Source organism: Callithrix jacchus, chromosome 12 (assembly GCF_049354715.1).
Source record: "Callithrix jacchus isolate 240 chromosome 12, calJac240_pri, whole genome shotgun sequence".
NCBI classification, from domain to species: Eukaryota; Metazoa; Chordata; class Mammalia; order Primates; family Cebidae; genus Callithrix; species Callithrix jacchus.
The window spans coordinates 18,244,486-18,261,753 of NC_133513.1; the positions used below are offsets into that span (position 1 = coordinate 18,244,486).

The window sequence follows — 17,268 nt, forward strand, 5'->3', positions numbered from 1 at the left end:
ACCCCAGCACTTTGGGAGGCCAAGGCAGGAGGATGGCTTGAACCCAGGTGTTGAAGACCAGCCTGGGCAACGTAATGAGACCCTCCTCTCCACAAAAAAACAAAAAATTAGCCAGGTGTGGTGGTGCAGCCTGTGGTCCCAGCTATTTGGGAGGCTGAGACCGGAGGATTGCTTGAGCCCAGGAGCTTGAGGCCATAGTGAGCTATGATGGCACCTCTGCCCTCCAGCCTGGCTGGCAGAGAGAGGCCCTGTTTCTGGGTGTGTGTGTGTGTGAGGGGGAAGGCAGATTCTATGGCCCCACTCCAGGCCTTCCACATCCCCTGGGCCGGGACTGAGAATCTGCTTTTCACAAGGGTCCTAGGAATATCATTTCGCGCGGAGACTGTTGGGAAACACCGACAGCCTTGAATGCCGCTGCCCACCACGGACAGTCATTCATTGCCTTATCGATCATTCCATCCACGTCCCTGCTCCGTGCACACCTTGCGCCGACGCACCTCCTCGCTCCTCCCATTCCTCCCAGTATCTCCGTCAGCTGTTCCTGACGCCGCTTTCTGGCCGGGGCGAGTCCTCACTGGGCCGAGCCCCGTCCCCAGCCCGCGACTGCGCCCTGGGCCCCGAGCGTCCCGCCCCTCCCCCACCACGGAGCCGCAGGCCGGGACCCTCCGCGTCCACCGCCAGCTGCCCGCAGCCGCCCACCCGGCATCCGAGCCTTTCGGCGGCGACGGGCGGAGCTGGAGCCTCGGGCCTGGGCGCCAGGTGGGCTCCTGGGACGGTGATGAAACAGGTAGGGCCGCGGGGATGCTGGGGCTAGAGGTGGGGCGGGGACCGGAGGAGCCTGCGGGAGCGCTGGAGAAGCCCAGAGGAGGAGGAGGGACGCGCCGGGGCCTGGGGCTGGCTGCTTGAGGCTGGGTGGTTGGGAGGGATGGGAAGGGCTTTGCCACTGCGTCCGAAGCGGAGGGGCCGGGCCAGCTCGGAGGGAACACTTGGGAACCCAGCGGTGTGCTAGTGGAGTCCAGGCCCTGGAGGACAGGGCGGGTGGCCTGGGCGGATAGGGTGGGGTGTGCGCCGTGTCCTGGCCTGCCACCTGCCCTTGCTGTTCCCCCAGGCCCTGGTGGACGATACGGAAGATGTGTCCCTGGACTTTGGGAACGAGGAGGAGCTGGCCTTTAGGAAAGCCAAGATCAGGTCTGTTGGGATAGAGCTTGGGGCCGGCTTCCCCCAAAGCTGCAAATTCATTCATTTAGTCATTCATTCAAAATATATTGAGCACCTACCGTGTGCCAGGCCTAGGGCTGGGGACACATCTGTGGGGACACATCCCTGCCCTCCTGGAGCCTGCACTGGGAGAGGGAGGAAGAAGGGATGGTGCTGACATTGAACAGGCAAACAGAGATTGATGAGATAATTGAATGTGAGAAGAAAATCTGATCTGTGATGAAAGAGAAGGTAACCAGGGAAGTCCACTTGCTTTATTGCAGCCATGGAGGGCCTCTCTGAGGAGGTGGCATTTGGGCTGAGACCTGAATGATGAGAAGCAGCCAGCCATGGGAGACTCCAGAGGAAGAGTGTTCCAAGCTGAGGGAACCGCAAGTGCAAAGGCCCTGGGGCTGTGTTGGAAGATCAGAGAAAGGCCACTGAGGCTAGAGGGGAGCAGGCTTGGCAAGGGGCTGGACAAGTAGAAGAGGGCTTGGAGTTTTATTCTAATCCCCGCTGAGTCTAGTTAGACAGACTTGTCCTGGGTCAAGTCACTCACCTGCCTGAGACCTCCTAGCATCTCAGAAGTTGGCAGGACCAAGGCATAAGGCATGACCAGGGGACATGGTTTCGGATAGCCCAGGCAGCAGCCACTTCTAGAAATGACCAGTCAACATGGTTGCTGATGTCCCAGGCGGCAGCCACTTCTAGAAATGACCAGTCAACATGGTTGCTGATGTCGCAGGTGGCAGCCACTTCTAGAAACACCCACAGCTCAGCCTCACTCTCCTTCCAGCTTTCAGAGCCAGCAGGCATGTGGCAGGCCCTGGCACCTAAATGCCATTCCTTGTAAAGTCTCTTTTCTTAAAATCAAACTGATTCAAACCTAACAAACCTCAGAAAGGAATAGACTGTATTAGTTTCCTGTGGCTGCTAGTAGAAATTACCATGATCATCTTGGCTTAAGACAAAAGAAGTTTATTCTCCTGCAGTTCTGGAGGCCAGAAGGCAGAGTCAGTTTTCCTGGGCTGAAACCAAGATGGCAGCTGGGCCACACTCCCGTCAGAACTAGGGGGAAATCCGTCCTTTGCCTTTTCCGGCTTTCGTGGCTGCTGGCATTCTGTGGCTTGTGGCCTGTTTGTCCATCTTTAAGGCCAGCAGTTACAGTATCTTCAGATTTCTCTCTGCTCTGTAGTCAAGTGACTGTGTGTGTGAAGTTTCCCTGTGCCTCTTTCTTTTAAGGACTGTTGTGATGGCATTTAGGTTCCACCCAGATAATCTAGGATAACCTTTGCATCTCAGGATCCTTAATTATGGGCTGAGTGCAGTGGCCCATGCCTGTAATCCTAGCACTTTGGGAAGCCAAGGCGGGCAGATCACTTGAGGTCAGAAGTTTGCAGCCAACATGGCGAAACCCTGTCTTTACCAAAAAATACAAAAATTAGCCGGGTAGAGTGGCATGCACCTGTAATCCCAGCCACTCCAGAGGCTAAGGAAGGAGAATTGCTTGAACCCAGGTGGCAGAGGCTGCCGTGAGCTGAGTTCACATCACTATACTCCAGCCTTGGTGGCAGAGTGAGACCCTGTCTCAAAAAACACAAAAAGTCTTAAATTACACCTGCAAAGTTCCTTTTGCCATATAAGGTAGCCATCACAATTTCTGGGGATTAGAACCTCATTTTCTTTTCTTTTTTTTTTTGAGATAGGGTTTTGCTCTGTTGCTGAGGCTAGAGTGCAGTGGTACAGTCATGGCTCACTGGAACCTCAAACTTTTGGGTTCAAGTGATCCTCCTGCCTCAGCCTTCCAAGCAGCTAGGACTGCAGGTGTTGCCACCACACCTGGCTGATTTTTTAAAAATTTAATTTTGTAGAGATGGAGCCTTGCTGTGTTGTCCAGGCTGATCTGGAACTCTCGGCCTTAAGTGCTCTTCCTGTGTCAGCCTCTCATAGTCCTGGAATTACAGGCATGAGGAGGAGGTAACAGCTAAGCTGGGACCCATAGGTGGGGTGGGAGTTAGTTAGGCTGGGAAGGGTAGATATACCATGGGGAGGCTTGGAGCTAAGGTTATGAGTTTAGGGTGGTTCCCTGGGGCTCAAGACCCAGGTGCTGGGGAGTGGCCTGAGTAGAGGTTGAGGCCAGACCCTGGAACACTCAGCAACCAAGCTCCAAGCTCTGGAGGTGCATTGTCTTCTGAACCTTCTACGAGGATAGGGCTCTGCCTTTATTTGTGCTGCGCAGCATGGTGGCACTAGCCACCTGTGGTGGTTGAATATCTGAAATGTGGCCAGGGTGACCGAGGGACAGACGTTTTGATATTATTTACTTTTAAGGAATTTGAATGTAAATAGCCACATGTGGCTGTGGCATTGGGCAATGCAGTTCTAGAGTTTGCTCACTGTGGAAGGATTTTGCTCAGGGCAGTGATGTGACCAGGATTGTGGAATGGAGGCCGGATTGTTGGGGAGGATAGGAGATCAGACCAATGCACTGGCAGGGATGATGGAGAAAAGGGGCCCAGAGGCACAGGGGAGGAGAATCAGCCTGCGTTGCTGGAGGTTAAGACATGGAATGAGGACAGGGATTGTCAGGGTGATGCTTAGGTGCTAGTCTGGTGACTTAGGTGAAGAAGTACTTCTGGGGGAAAGATGCTGAGCTTAGAGTGGTCCTTGTTAGGCTGTGTTGGAACATTCTAGTACCAGCGGACAGCTGGGAGGAGAGACCAGGAGCTCCAGGGGTCATCAGGGCTGCAATTAGAGATCTGGGAGGCAGCAGCTCATGTATCCAGGTGGGGATGTTTGCGAACCACCCATCCCAGGATCCTCGGTATGCCTAGTGCAGATTCCTGGCTCTAGCCCTGGACTTATTTAACCTCCGAAAGTGCTGGGATTACAGGCGTGAGCCGCTGTGCCTGGCCTACTTTTTTTTCAACTTAAAAAAAAATTGTGATTAAAAAAAACCCCATAGCATAAAATTCCATTTTAGTCATTTTAAATTAACAGTTCAGTAGTTTAAGTAGAGTCACGTTGCTGTGAAAAAGAACGTATTCATCTTGCAAAACTGAAACCCTGTACCGTTAAACAACTCTCCTTCCCCCAGCCCCTGGTAAATGCCATTCTCCTTTCTGTCTGTATGGATTTGACTACTCTAGGGACCCCATCAAGGACAAGTGTTTGTCCTTGTATGACTGGCTTACTTCACTTAGCTAATGATGTTGTTCATCTGTGTTTCTGTGTTGCAAAATGTCCCCGAATGTCCTTCCTTATTAAGGCTGGATAATAATTGCATGGTATGAATAAGCCATGCTTTGTCTATCCGTTTATCCACCTGGGTTGTACCTCTGGCTGTTGGGAATAGTACTGGAATGAACACGGGCAGGCAAATCTCTCTTTGAGACTCTGCTTTCAGTTATTTTGGCTGCATACCCAAAAGTGGGATTGCTAGATCCTAGGGTAGTTCTATTTTTAGATTTTTGAGGAACCAACCTCCATGCTGTTTTCCACATCAGTTATGCTATTTTGCAATCTCACGAACAGCGTACAAGGGTTCCAGTGTCTCCACAGCCTTGCCAGCGTTGTTATTGTCTGTGTTTTTGATAGTAACCACCCCGTGGATGTGATAACCATGTTATTTCATTGTGGTTTAGGTTGGCATTCCCCTAGTAGTTAATGATGCTGAACATTTTTTCATGTGCTACATGTCCATTTGTATATCATTTTTGGAGAAATATCTATTCAAATCTTTTGCCCATTTTTGAATTGGGTTATTGGATTTTTGTCGTTGAGTTCTTTATCTCTTCTGGATATTAATATTTTCTCTTATTCTATAGGCTGCCCTCTTTCTGTTGATTGTGTCTTCTGATGCACAAAAGATTTTATGTTTAATGTAGTTCCATTTGTCTATTTGTACTTTGTTTCCTTTGCTGTGTGTGTGTGTGTGTGTGTGTGTCTGTTTAATATATTTCACGGCGGGGCACTGTGGCTCATGCCTATGATTCCAGCACTTTGGGAGGCTGAGGCAGGTGGATAACTTGAGGCCAGGAGTTTGGGAGCAACCTGGGCAACATGGCAAAACCCCATATCTACAAAAAATACAAAAATTGACCAGATGTGATGACACACACCTGTAGTCCCAGCCACTTGGGAGGCTGAGGTAGGAAGATTGCTTTAGCCTGGGAGTTTGAGGCTGCAGTGAGCTATTATCAAACCACTGCACTCTAGCCTGGGTGGCAGAGCAAGACCCTGTCTCAAAAAAACAAGAGACAAATACAAAGAAATATAATTCACATTCCACCAGTTAACTCTTTAGAAGTGTACGATTCAGTGTGGTTTTTGTACATTCACAAGGTTGTACATCCATCACCACTATGTAGTTCCAGAAGTTTTTCACTGCCCCAAATGGGAATCCTTACCCATTAAACAGTCCTTACCCATTTTCCGCTTCCGCAACCCCCGGGAACCTTTAATCTACTTTCTGTTTTTTTTGGACATTTCATGTAAATGAAATCTGGTTTAGTCAGGGATCTCCAAAGAAACAAAACCAATAGGATATCTATAAATATGTAGAAAGATTTCCTATGAGGGATTCATTCATGCAGTTAGGCTGAGAAGTCCCAGGATCTGCCATCCACAAGCAGCAGGCTCAGGAACGCTGGTGGCGTAATACCCACCCTAGCCCGAACGCCTGGGAACTAGGGGAGCCTACAGTGTCTCCCCCTGAATCTGAAAGCTCCAGAACAGAGGGACCAGCATGGAAGTCCTGGTCTGAGTACAAAGGAAGTCCTTTGTCTGAGTCCAACCAGGAGATATGATATCTGAGAGCAGATGAGGACAGATATCCCAGCTCAAGCAGGAAGGGGAAATTACCTCTTCCTTTCTTTGTTGTATTCAGGTCCTCAAAGGATTGGATAATGCCCATCCAGATTGAGAAGAATGGGTCTTCTTTTTTCTTTTCTTTTCTTGAGACGGTGTCTTGCTCTGTCACCCAGGCTGGAATGCCATGGTGTGATTTCAACTCACTGCAGCCTCCACCTCCCGGGTTCAATTGATCCTCCTGCCTCAGTCTCCTGAGTAGCTGGAACTACAGGCATGTACCACCATGCCTGGCTAATTTTTCTATTTTTTGTAGAGATGGGGTCTCACTATGTTGCCCAGGCTGGTCTTGAGCTCCTGAGCTCAAGTGATCCTCCCACCTTGGCCTCTCAAAGTGCTGGGATTACAGCCATGAGCCACTGCATGAGGGTGAATCTTCTTTTCTCAGTCTACCAATTCAAATGCTAATTTCCCCCCTAGAAACACCTTCACAGACCCAGATGTGATCTGGGCATCCCTTAGCCCAGTCTAGATGACACATGTTTTGTACAGTATGTGGCTTTTTGTCTGGCTTCTTTCACTTACCATATTTTCCAGGTTCATCCCTGTTTTGGTATTTATCATTATTTTGTGACATGGTAATTGCCCTATAAACTGCATACCTCGGCCATACCTTGGCTTTCCGTTGAAACTGCTCTCTATAACCCTAATGTGACAGGCAAGCAGTCCAAACCAATGCCATTTTGGCCCCTGCATTTTAAGAAAAACTAAGACTTGTAATAAGTAACTGAGGTCTGTTCATTTCCACCCTACTCAGGCAATGTGTAAACTAACACTTATCTTGACTTCTGTGAACCATTTAAGTAACAATCGGAATGTCCAAAGTCCACTGGCCCTTGGAATGTCCAAAGCCCCTCACCCTCACCCCCGCCCAGGAGGTGGTTTATGGGCATAAAAGGTCTTGACACCCTCCTTTCGGGGCCATGGGTTAAGAGACGCCAGTCCTCCGTGGCCACTGGCAATAAAGACCCTGTAATTTGGCCTAGTCTTTGTCTCGGTGGTAATTTTGCACTCGCTTGGTTACAGTTTCATTCTTTTTGATGGTCAAATAATCATCCATTGTGTGAACACACCACATTTTATCCATTCATAAGTTGATGGGCATTTGAGTTGTTTTCTGCTTTCCTGTTGTTATGAATAATGTTGCTATGAATGTTTATGTGGATGCTTTTTCGGGGCATACATTTTTGGTTCTCTTGGGCATATACCTAGGAGCGGAATTGCTGGGCCATATGGTAACTCTGTTTTAGCCATGCCATGTTGCAGATCAACTGTGAGTGAGTGTTGTGGGTTTCCAGCTGCCTTGGGGTGCAGGAGGATCCTGGGCTGTAAGTCAGACAGACCTGGACCTTGATCCTACCATTCCGTAGCCAAGTGACTGCACGCCCACAGTACAGTTCCCTAGCCAAGTGACTGCACGCCCCAGCTCCCAGATGCAAATAGGCTTCTATATAAAACATGTTTCCTCAGCTCTATAGGAAGGCAGAGGTAGAGTGTCTTCAGTTCATTGGGAGATCTAGCCCCTGCCCCCACATAGCTTCTTTTCCTCTATCACTGCAAGATCATGTCTCGTTGCCACAGGCGAGAGCCAAAGTACCATGGGTCACCTTGAATCATAGAAGCTGTAGCCTCTGTTTCCCACCAACCTGTTCTATGACTCTGTTTACCCAGACCTAAGTCCTGCTGGCAAACTCAGTCCCTCCAGTGCAGGGGCAGTGGTTGGCAGATACGACAGTCCTGATGGAGCCTCTATGCTGTGGGAGGCCAGTGTCATTGCCAGGCAGGCCCCCATCAGCCCAGGCCTGATGCTAACCCTAGACTCACAGTGACCTTGAACTTGAACAGTGACCACGGTAGCTTTGGGGTCCCCAGTTTTCTCTTCTGTAGCTGGGGATGATGGTGGCCATATGGTAAGGTTCTAAAAAGGATTAAATGAAGTGAACAATTTGTTTAGGGGGCCTGGCAGAGCTTCTGATGCACCTTGTGGGCTTTGTAAGTGGTACCTGTTATTCTGATCATGAGTGTGACTTCCACATCCTGGGCTGGGCAGAGGCAAGTTCTCAGCTGGCACGGGACATCATGCTGGGGTTCTCCCTGGAGTTGGAAATGGTCCTTCCTATGGAAAGTTATTTTATGCTTTCGAGGCACTGTTTTCACAGAATTCCTCTGAACCCAAAGGTCATGGGCTCCCATGAATTCTCACGCAAAGCAGGAGAGTCTCTTCCTGCTGCAGACAGATTTCTTAGATCTGATTTTAGTTTCAGTTGTCACAGCTGGTTTGTTTGCAGGGTTTGGCCAGTGTTTCTTTTCTTTTGGGGAGTTGTGGGGGGATAGGGTCTTGCTCTGTTGCCCAGGCTGGAGTGCAGTGGTGTAATCATGGCTCACTGCAGCCTCAACCTCCTGAGCTCAAGAAATTCTCCCTTCTCAGCCTCCTCAGTAGCCAGAAATACAAGCGTGTACCACCATACCCTGCTAATTTTTTTTTTAAGTTTTATTTTTTGCAGAGACAGGGTCTCAAACTCCTAGCCTCAAGTGATTCTCCGCCTTGGCTTCCTGAAGTTCTGGGATTAAAAGTGTGAGCCACTGCGCTCAGCCTGAATAGTATTTCTTGGTTGGCCCTTGTTTAGTCTAGAAAATGTCATATTAAGAAGATCATTGTCCTGTGGTCTCAGACACTACAGGAAGTCACATGTTAGTGGGCCCATGTCTTTGGGCAAACATGTGAGATAAAAACTACCCCTGAAAATCCCTAAGGAGCCCATCAAGTAAGTTTTGTCTTTCAAGAATTCTTCAGCAATCACTTTATCTGCCCTTGGATACAACAGCAATCCTGAACATAAGCCCCAGGTGAAATTGTCAGCTGCTTTTTGGGAGGAAGTTACGTTGAATTAAAAATAATAATAGCAAACACTTCCCTGGTGCTTATTATATGCAAACACTATTCTGGGCATTTTATTTAGCGGACTTCATTTCATGTGCATTGCAAACCTAGGCGCAATTATTTTCTCAGAGTCAAGGTTAAAAAGACTGAGGCTGAGAGAGTTGAGTGAGTTGCTTAATGTCACACACCTGTTCACTTCAATGATGGGATTTGAGCCTGACACAGTGGCGGCACCTACAGGTGTCAGTTATTAGGGAGGCTGAGGTGGGAGGATGGATTTAGTCCAGGAGTCTGAGTCCAGCCTGGACAACACAGCAAGACCCCACCATTAAAAAGAAAAAAAGAGGAGATTTGAACCCTTGGAATCTGGCTCTAGATTCCATATCTTATATTACACTGTACACAGATACTCACAGGGCGAGGCACTCGGATGAGCTTTGCTGTGAGAACTGCAGATTCAGGGCTTCCATCTTAGACTTACCCTGGGGAGTACCTTATGTTTTCCTCATGTAAATACTAATGCAGAATTGACTCCACGCTTTAGAGCAGCTTCCCAGCCTTGACACTATGGATGTTTGAGGCAGATCATTCTGTATTGTGGGGGCTGTCTGTGCATCATGGGATGCTGGGCAGCAGCCCTGGCTACATGCCAGTAGCTTCCCATGCCTCAGTTCTGACAACCTAAAATGTCTCCTGATGTTGTCAAGTGTCCCCTAGCAGCCAGATTGATTCCCCCTGGTTGAGATCTCTGATGTAGATTATTCTCTGTCTGGGGTTTGGATTTGGATAGTGAAATTTGTATGTAAGGGAAGTCAAAGCACCTCCTTTTTTTTTTTTTGAGATGGAGTTTCACTCTTGTTGCCCAGGCTGGAGTGCAATGGTGCGATCTGAACTCACCGCAACCTCTGCCTCCTGAGTTCAAGCGATTCTCCTGCCTCAGCCTCCTGAGTAGCTGGGATTACAGACGTGCACCACCACGCCCGGCTAATTTTTTGTATTTTTAGTAGAGACAGGGTTTTACCATGTTGGTCAGGCTGGCCTTGAACTCCTGACCTTGTGATCCGCCCCTCTCAGCCTGAGCCACTGTGCCTGACCTCAAAGCACCTCTTGACACTTCTGTTTGTGACATTGACCCAAGAGAAGCTGGAGGTGTTGGGGGCAAGGAAGGAGAGGGCACAGGCGATGGTTTTGATGACCCCTTGGTGGGCACTCATTCTCTGAAATCAACTTGAGCACATCTCTAATTGCTGCCCGCACACAGACATGCACACAGCACATCGTGCTCCCACATGCTAAGGAGAAGACTTTTAATTTTTCTTTGTTGATATTCTAGGAGTTCTGCTTACCTCAATAAGCGAGGACCCCTTATCCAGACCCCTGTCCCCTGAGCCTTTGGGGAACAAGTTATATTGTCACCAACTCTTTAAAATCTATTTCGAAATTATAGAAATGTGACACATAGGCTGGTCCCACCAAGAGCTGCTGGTTGAATTTTAAGGAAGGTCCACGATTACCAAAGAAAATAACCCACAAAATGAAGGAACTAGACAAATTTCAGTTCTCTTTGATTAGGGCACGGCATTACATATTTTGAAATTAACTTCTTACATCTAAGGCAGCTTAACTTCCTCTTATTTATATTTCTTGTTCACATGAAATTATTGCATGAGCTATGCCCACAATAAAATCACTGAAGGGCCGGGCACGGTGGCTCATGTCTGTAATCCTAGCACTTTGGGAGGCCAAGACGGGTGGGTTGCCTGAGCTCAACAGTTCGAGACTAGCCTGGGTGACATGGTGAAACCCCATCTCTACTAAAATACAAAAAATCAGCTTGATGTGGTGGCAGGTGCCTGTAATCCCAGCTGTTCAGGCGGTTGAGGCACTACAAATGCTTGAACCCGGGCAGTGGAAGTTGCAGTGAGCCGAGATTGTGCCACTGCATGCCAGCCTGGATGGCAAAACAAAACTCTGTCTCAAAAATAAATAAATAAAATAAAATCACTGAAAGGTGATTTCTGCTGACCTGTGACCCGCATAATCTGGGAAGGCATCTGGGGAAAGGCAGAGGACATTGGTCAGGTTCTTTGATGCTTCATCTTGGACAGCAGCTTGACTGCATGAATCTGGACTATTTAGTACTTTTATTTTTTATTATTTTTTTTCTTTTTTCATCAGTGTCCCTCAGAGAACTCCAGTGAACCAAAAGCTGACCCTTCAGGGTCTCAGGCTCTATACCTGAGGATGCTGGCTCAGTAGGTGTAGAAATGGGTGTCAGAGGGCCAGGCGTGGTGGTTCACGCCTGTAATCCCAGCACTTTGGGAGGCTGAGGCGGGTGGATTACCTGAGGTCAGGAGTTCGAGACCAGCCTGACCAGCTTGGTGAAACCTCGTCTCTACTAAAAATACAAAAAAGTTAGCTGGGCGTGGTGGCGGATGCCTGTAGTTCCAGCTACTTGGGAGGCTGAGGCAGGATAATCGTTTGAACTCAGGAGGCAGCGGTTGCGGTGAGCCAAGATCGTGCCATTGCACTCCAGCCTGGGCGACAAGAGTGAGACTCTGTCTCAAAAAAAAAAGAAAAAAAAAAAAAAAAAGAAATAGACGTCAGAGGCTCCTGTGATGCTGACATGCCCTGCACAGCTGGGAGTAGTTTTCTAGTTGTTCATATCTGGATAAGTAGCTTACACTGGTTTATGTCTGTGTATATGTGTGGGTGTTCACCTTCAGTAGGGAGGGAGCAGTTGTTGATGCATTGATACAATGCTTAGCTCTGAACTCTGTATTATTTTTTTTTAAGCTGAAGTCTCTGCTCTGTTGCCAGGCTGGAGTACAGTGGCGTGATCTTGGCTCACACTGCAACCTCCGCCTTCTGGGGTCAAATGCTTCTCCTGACTCAGCCTCCCAAGTAGCTGAGACTATAGGCACATGCCACCACGCCCAGCTAATTTTTGTATTTTTAGTAGAGGTGGGGGTTTCACCATGTTGGCCAGGATGGTCTTGAACTCCTGATCTCATAATCCGCCCACCTCTGTCTCTCAAAGTGCTGGGATTACAGGTGTGAGCCACTGCGCCCAGTCCCTGGAGCCTTTTTATCACATTCCACTTGACTCTATGAAGTTATCTTGTTTCGATCATTGCTTACATATTTATTGTCTTCTCCCTAGGTAAAATGTCTGTATTCTAGCAGGAGATGCTGACAGCATTTCCTTAGTAAAGACCAACTCAGTAACTTGGGAGTGGAATGCAAGGGGGAGGACTTTCTTCAGCACAGCTCTTCACATGGAGATCAGCCTTGGGGGTTCTGTGGCCACCTGCTCACCCTTCACTCGTGACAGGAGCAAGGAGGCTTCTGAGATGACTCAGAGCTAGCCACATGTGTTCGTGGGTTCCCTGCATTACAATACAGATGTTTCTCTCCCCTGGACTTTAAAATACTTTAGAATAAAAATTGCAAAGTGACAGCCGACTGACTCCAAGCCTCAGATATGTTCTTGTCAGCCAGGGAGATATTTTAAATTAATTTCAATTTAAAATTTAAAATTAAAAAAGATCACATTAGTCTTGGTATGGTGGCTCACGCCTGTCATCCCAGCACTTTGGGAGGCTGAAGTGGGCAGATCACTTGAGGTTGGGAGTTCAAGACCAGCCTGGCCAACATGGTGAAACCCCATCTCTACTAAAAATAAAAAGTTAGTCAGGTGTGGTGACATGCACCTGTAATCCCCACTACTCAGGAGGCTGAGGCATGAGAATCACTTGAACCCAGGAGGTTGCAGTGAGCTGCGATTGTACCACTGCACTCCAGTGGGGGCACCAGAGCAAGAGTCTGTCTCAAAAAAAGAAAGAAAAAGAAAAGATTACATTAAAAATCTGGACTGCTAAAAATAGATGAACCCACTAAGACAGAGGCAGGGTGGTGGCTTCTGGGATCTGGGGTGAGGGTCGAGAATGGGGGAAACTGCCCAAGGGGTACAGGCTTTTGCTTTGGAGCGATGGAAATGTTTGCGACTACAGTACGAATTGTTCCCTTGGTGCCGCTGAATTATTTACTTTACAATGGTTAATTTTGTGGGATGGGAATTTCACTTCACTGAATTAGTTTTTAAAAATATGATTGCTGGCTTTTTTGTTTGTTTGTTTTAAAGACAGTGTCTAGCTCTGTGCCCAGGCTGGAGTGCAGTGCCGCAATCATAGTTCACAGCAGCCTCAAGCTCCTGGCCTCAAGTGATCCTCCAGCCTCAGCCTCCTGAGTAGCTGGGACTGCAGGCATGTACCATTACACTCAGCTAATTTTTTTGTTCTTTTTAGCGATGGGGTCCCTCTGGTTGTCCAAGCTGGTCTCGAACTCCTAGCCTCAAGCAATCCTCCTGCCTTTGGCCTTCCAAAGTGCTGGGATTCCAGGCCTGAGCTACTGTGCCTAGCCTGCTGGCTTCTTTCGGAAAGCTGTTGGAGCTGGAAGAATGGGCTGGAGTTGCTTGTGGGTGAGCCTTGGCCCCCACCCACCCCACTGACTTATGTATGTATGTATGTATGTATGTATGTATGTATGTATGTATGTATGTATTTTAAGATGAAGTTTTGCTCTTGTTACCCATGCTGGAGTGCAATGGCGCGATCTCGGCTCACTGCAACCTCCGCCTCCTGGGCTCAGGCAATTCTCCTGCCTCAGCCTCCTGAGTAGCTGGGATTACAGACATGTGCCACCATGCCCAGCTAATTTTTTGTATTTTTAGTAGAGACAAGGTTTCACCATGTTGACCAGGATGGTCTCGATCTCTTGACCTCATGATCCACCCGCCTTGGCCTCCCAAAGTGATGGGATTACAGGCTTGAGCCACCGCGCCCGGCCCCATATTTCTTTATTTTTTCTACCGAAAATCTGTTTATTAAGGAGTTAACATTTTACAGAGTTGGTTCAATTCTTTATGGAACTGAAAATCCTGAGTCGCCCTTCAGTAATACAGATGTCTGCAGTGCAGACATTTGTGCAAAATACTGTAATTACTGTAATTACACTGTTCTGTAACTTCCATTCGTCAGGTAAATAAAACGCTTTGACCTTTCAGAGTTGCTACAATTTTAGGAGGTCATGGATTCCTATTTCTTCAGTTTTTATTAGTACATTTTAAACATTCAGGGACTGGAAGCCAAACCCCCCAAATAAAAGCCTCAATCTGAACCAACACTGAGAAACAGTAATGTCAGAAGCTCTTTGTCCATGGAGAGCAAAAATACAGAATATGTTGACTAATTTATTTTCCAAGAAAGAGAATATACTTTGTATTTAGAGAAAAAAAAATGCTTAATTGTCAGGAGTTGCTTTTGGAGAATGATCAGTAAGTTCCTTATCAACTGTCTCAGAGTGATACCAGGGTCCGTCTCCTCTCGCATGCATTGATCTTCGTACTTCCAGCTCCTTTTCGGCTTCAATCTGAAGGACGGCCATTGTTCTTTCATAATTCTTTTCAGGACCATCATAGAAAGTACAGGCAATGCATCTTGATATGGGATGCTGATACTATTCCCAGTGTTCTGGGATATAGCCTTCTGGAATTTCTGCTAGTTCAGCTCGACCAATGAATACATTCACCAGAGTTGCAATAATTGCTACTGGAATCCCAGTCAATCAAACGTAGAATCCCAGTAACTTCAAAAAACACCTGTCATAGAATCTAGAAGGTTTGATGACAAATAGTCTTTTTCCAAGGCCTCCACTGTGTCGAACATGAGCAGTGGTCTTCAGAAAGTCACGAGTGAGGAAACTCCCAAATCCCAGTCCGGTGCCAAGGTGGCCGCCGGACACAGCTGCCATGGCAGTAACTGAAACCCATTGTGACAGACTCTTGGCCACCATGGCTATTCTCAGTTGACTTATTTACCAGCCTTGCCTGGCCCTATGAGCACCTGAGGTTGCAGCCCCTGACCCCACCCCTGAAAACAGTGGTGAGAAAATATTACTCCAAGGAAGCATTTTCTAGGGGCCCAAGAGGCCTTGAGTCGGAATTCTTCCCTGATGCTGTGGGTTTTCAACCTAAACCCCTTGAAGCCACTTCCGGGGCCTAAGGGGCTTGTGTGGATAGGCCAGCCCCAGGATCAGGCTGTGCATATGGACAGGAGAGGCCATCCTAGATCACTCACCCTGAACCCCATGTTCCTGCTCAGCCCCTGGCCTTTGTAAATGCTGCTCTCTCTGCTTCCTAAATTTGTCCTTAGATCTTTAAAACAAAATTTAGCCAGGTGCGGTGGCTCACATCTGTAATCCCACCACTTTGGAAGGACAAGGTGGGCAGATCAAGAGGTCAGGAGATCAAGACCATCCTAGCCAACATGGCGAAACCCCTCTCTACTAAAATATAAAAAATTAGCCAGGTGTGGTGGTGTGTACCTGTAGCCCCAGTTACTTGGGAGGCTGAGGCAGGAGAATTGCTTAAATCTGGAAGGTGGAGTGAGCCAAGATCTTACCACTGCACTCCAACCAGGTGACAGAGCAGGACTCTGACTCAGGAAAAAAAAATTAAAATTAATTTTTTAATGGAGATAGATTTCACATACCATGAATTCAAAATTCATCCCTTTAAGGTATTTAATTCATTGGTTTTTGGTATATTTACAAGGTTGTGCAACCATCACCACTGTCTAATTCCCATTTTCATCACCCCAAAAACCCCATGTTCTTTATATCCTAATCTGCGTTACTGCTAAGCAGTGCTGTCCACGCTAAATGAGGCATCCCTCCTTAGCCCCCACAACCCCAGTGTCTGCCTAGGCCTGATGGTCAACTGATGTGTCTATCTCTTGGGTCTCTGTGTTGGTTCAAATGTCAGTAAATAGCCGAGAGCCTCATGGATACCCTGCTGGGACAAGCCCCTACAACTAAAGGGTCAGAACCCTGAACACCAGGACCGTTGGCCATTGTCAATGGACAGTGGCTGTCCCACATTAATTGTTAAATATTTGGATTGTGACTCTGTTTACCCCTGAATGACACTGCACACTGGGTTGAAATCACTCCTCGGTTTCTTTCCCTCCCCGCTAGAGATGAGTAATGTCAGGGAGGGCAGGACTTGGTCCAGCTTGTTCACTGACCTCTGACCTAGCCCTCCACCGGGTAGATGGGAGGTTCTCCATACATGTGTTGTAGTTGCTCTGTGCTCAATTTATGTTTCTTTTCTTTTTTTTTTTTTTTAATTTCTTGAAATGGAGTCTTGCTCTGTCGCCCAGGCTGGAATATAGTGGCATAATCATGGCTCGCTGCAACCTCTGCCTCCCAGGTTCAGGTGATTCTCCTGCCTCAGCCTCCAGAGTATCTGGGACTACAGGTGCCCACCACCGTGCCCAGCTAATTTTTGTATTTTTAGTAGAGACGGGGTTTTTCCATGTTGGCCAGGCTGGTCTTGAACTCCTTACCTCAGGTGACCCACCCACCTCAGCCTCCCAAAGTGCTGGGAGATTACAAGCATGAGCCACTGCGCCCGGCCTCTAAGCTCAGTTTATTAAACTCAGTATTTCTTAAGCAGTGTTGAAAATCAATGAAGAACATTTGTGTGTTGATCATAAACTTAATTCTATATCCTTGGACAATTTAAATGACATTTCGAATTTAGCATTAATGATTATGTGGAGCACCACATAATCATGCAGCCTAAAATACACATGGCAGTGACAAAACTTACTGTTTACAGCGTGGTCGGGGAGTTTTTAGTGGTTAATGAAACCCCAGGTGAAAGAAATATGTAAAATATAGCAGCAAGGTATGTTGAATTAGAAAATAATATTTGAATTAATGTCCCTAAAATAACTTAAAAAACTTTTTACTTTGAAATAAGATCAGGCTTACGGGAAGATAGCAAGAATAGTACAAATAACTGATGTGTTCATGTAACCAAGATTCACTTACTGGACCAGCGCCTTGGCTCACACCTGTAACCCCAGCACTTTGGGAGGCCAAGGCAGGCGGATCACTTGAGCTCAGGAGTTGGAGAACAGCCTGGCCAACATGGTGAAAGCCCGTCTCTATTAAAAATACAAAAATTAGCCTGGCATGATGGCACATGTTTATAATCCCAGCTACTCTGGAGGCTGAGGCAGGAGGATCACTTGAACTCAGGAGACAGAGGTTGCAGTGAGTCGAGAGAACACCACTGCATTCCAGCCTGGGCAACAGAATGAGTCTCTCTCTCTCTCTCTCTCTCTCTCTCTCTCTCTCCTCTCTCTCTCACACACACACACACACACACACACACACACACACACACACACACACAAGTATCATATAAACGCATGGATGCAGACATATTCTTATTGTTACTCAAATTGTCCCAT

The 17,268-nt window shown here is 47.5% G+C and overlaps 1 protein-coding gene and 1 pseudogene across 10 annotated transcripts in view; one reads left to right on the forward strand and one right to left on the reverse strand.

Moving 5' to 3' along the window:
• Positions 1 to 549: 549 nt before the first annotated feature.
• TVP23A (trans-golgi network vesicle protein 23 homolog A) overlaps positions 550 to 17,268 on the forward strand; it is a 60,428-nt gene continuing 43,709 nt past the window's right edge. For all 10 annotated transcript variants that reach the window (XR_001914757.5, XR_013524686.1, XR_013524689.1 and 7 more), the window contains exons 1-2: positions 550 to 787; positions 1,109 to 1,188. Coding sequence is in view for 2 of the 10 variants with exons in the window: in XM_054242636.2 (XP_054098611.1) it covers positions 779 to 787; positions 1,109 to 1,188 (89 nt within the window). In the remaining 8 variants the exon portion in view is untranslated. The remainder of the gene's footprint in view (positions 788 to 1,108; positions 1,189 to 17,268) is intronic.
• Positions 14,200 to 14,800, reverse strand: LOC100403594 (NADH dehydrogenase [ubiquinone] 1 beta subcomplex subunit 5, mitochondrial pseudogene; annotated as a pseudogene).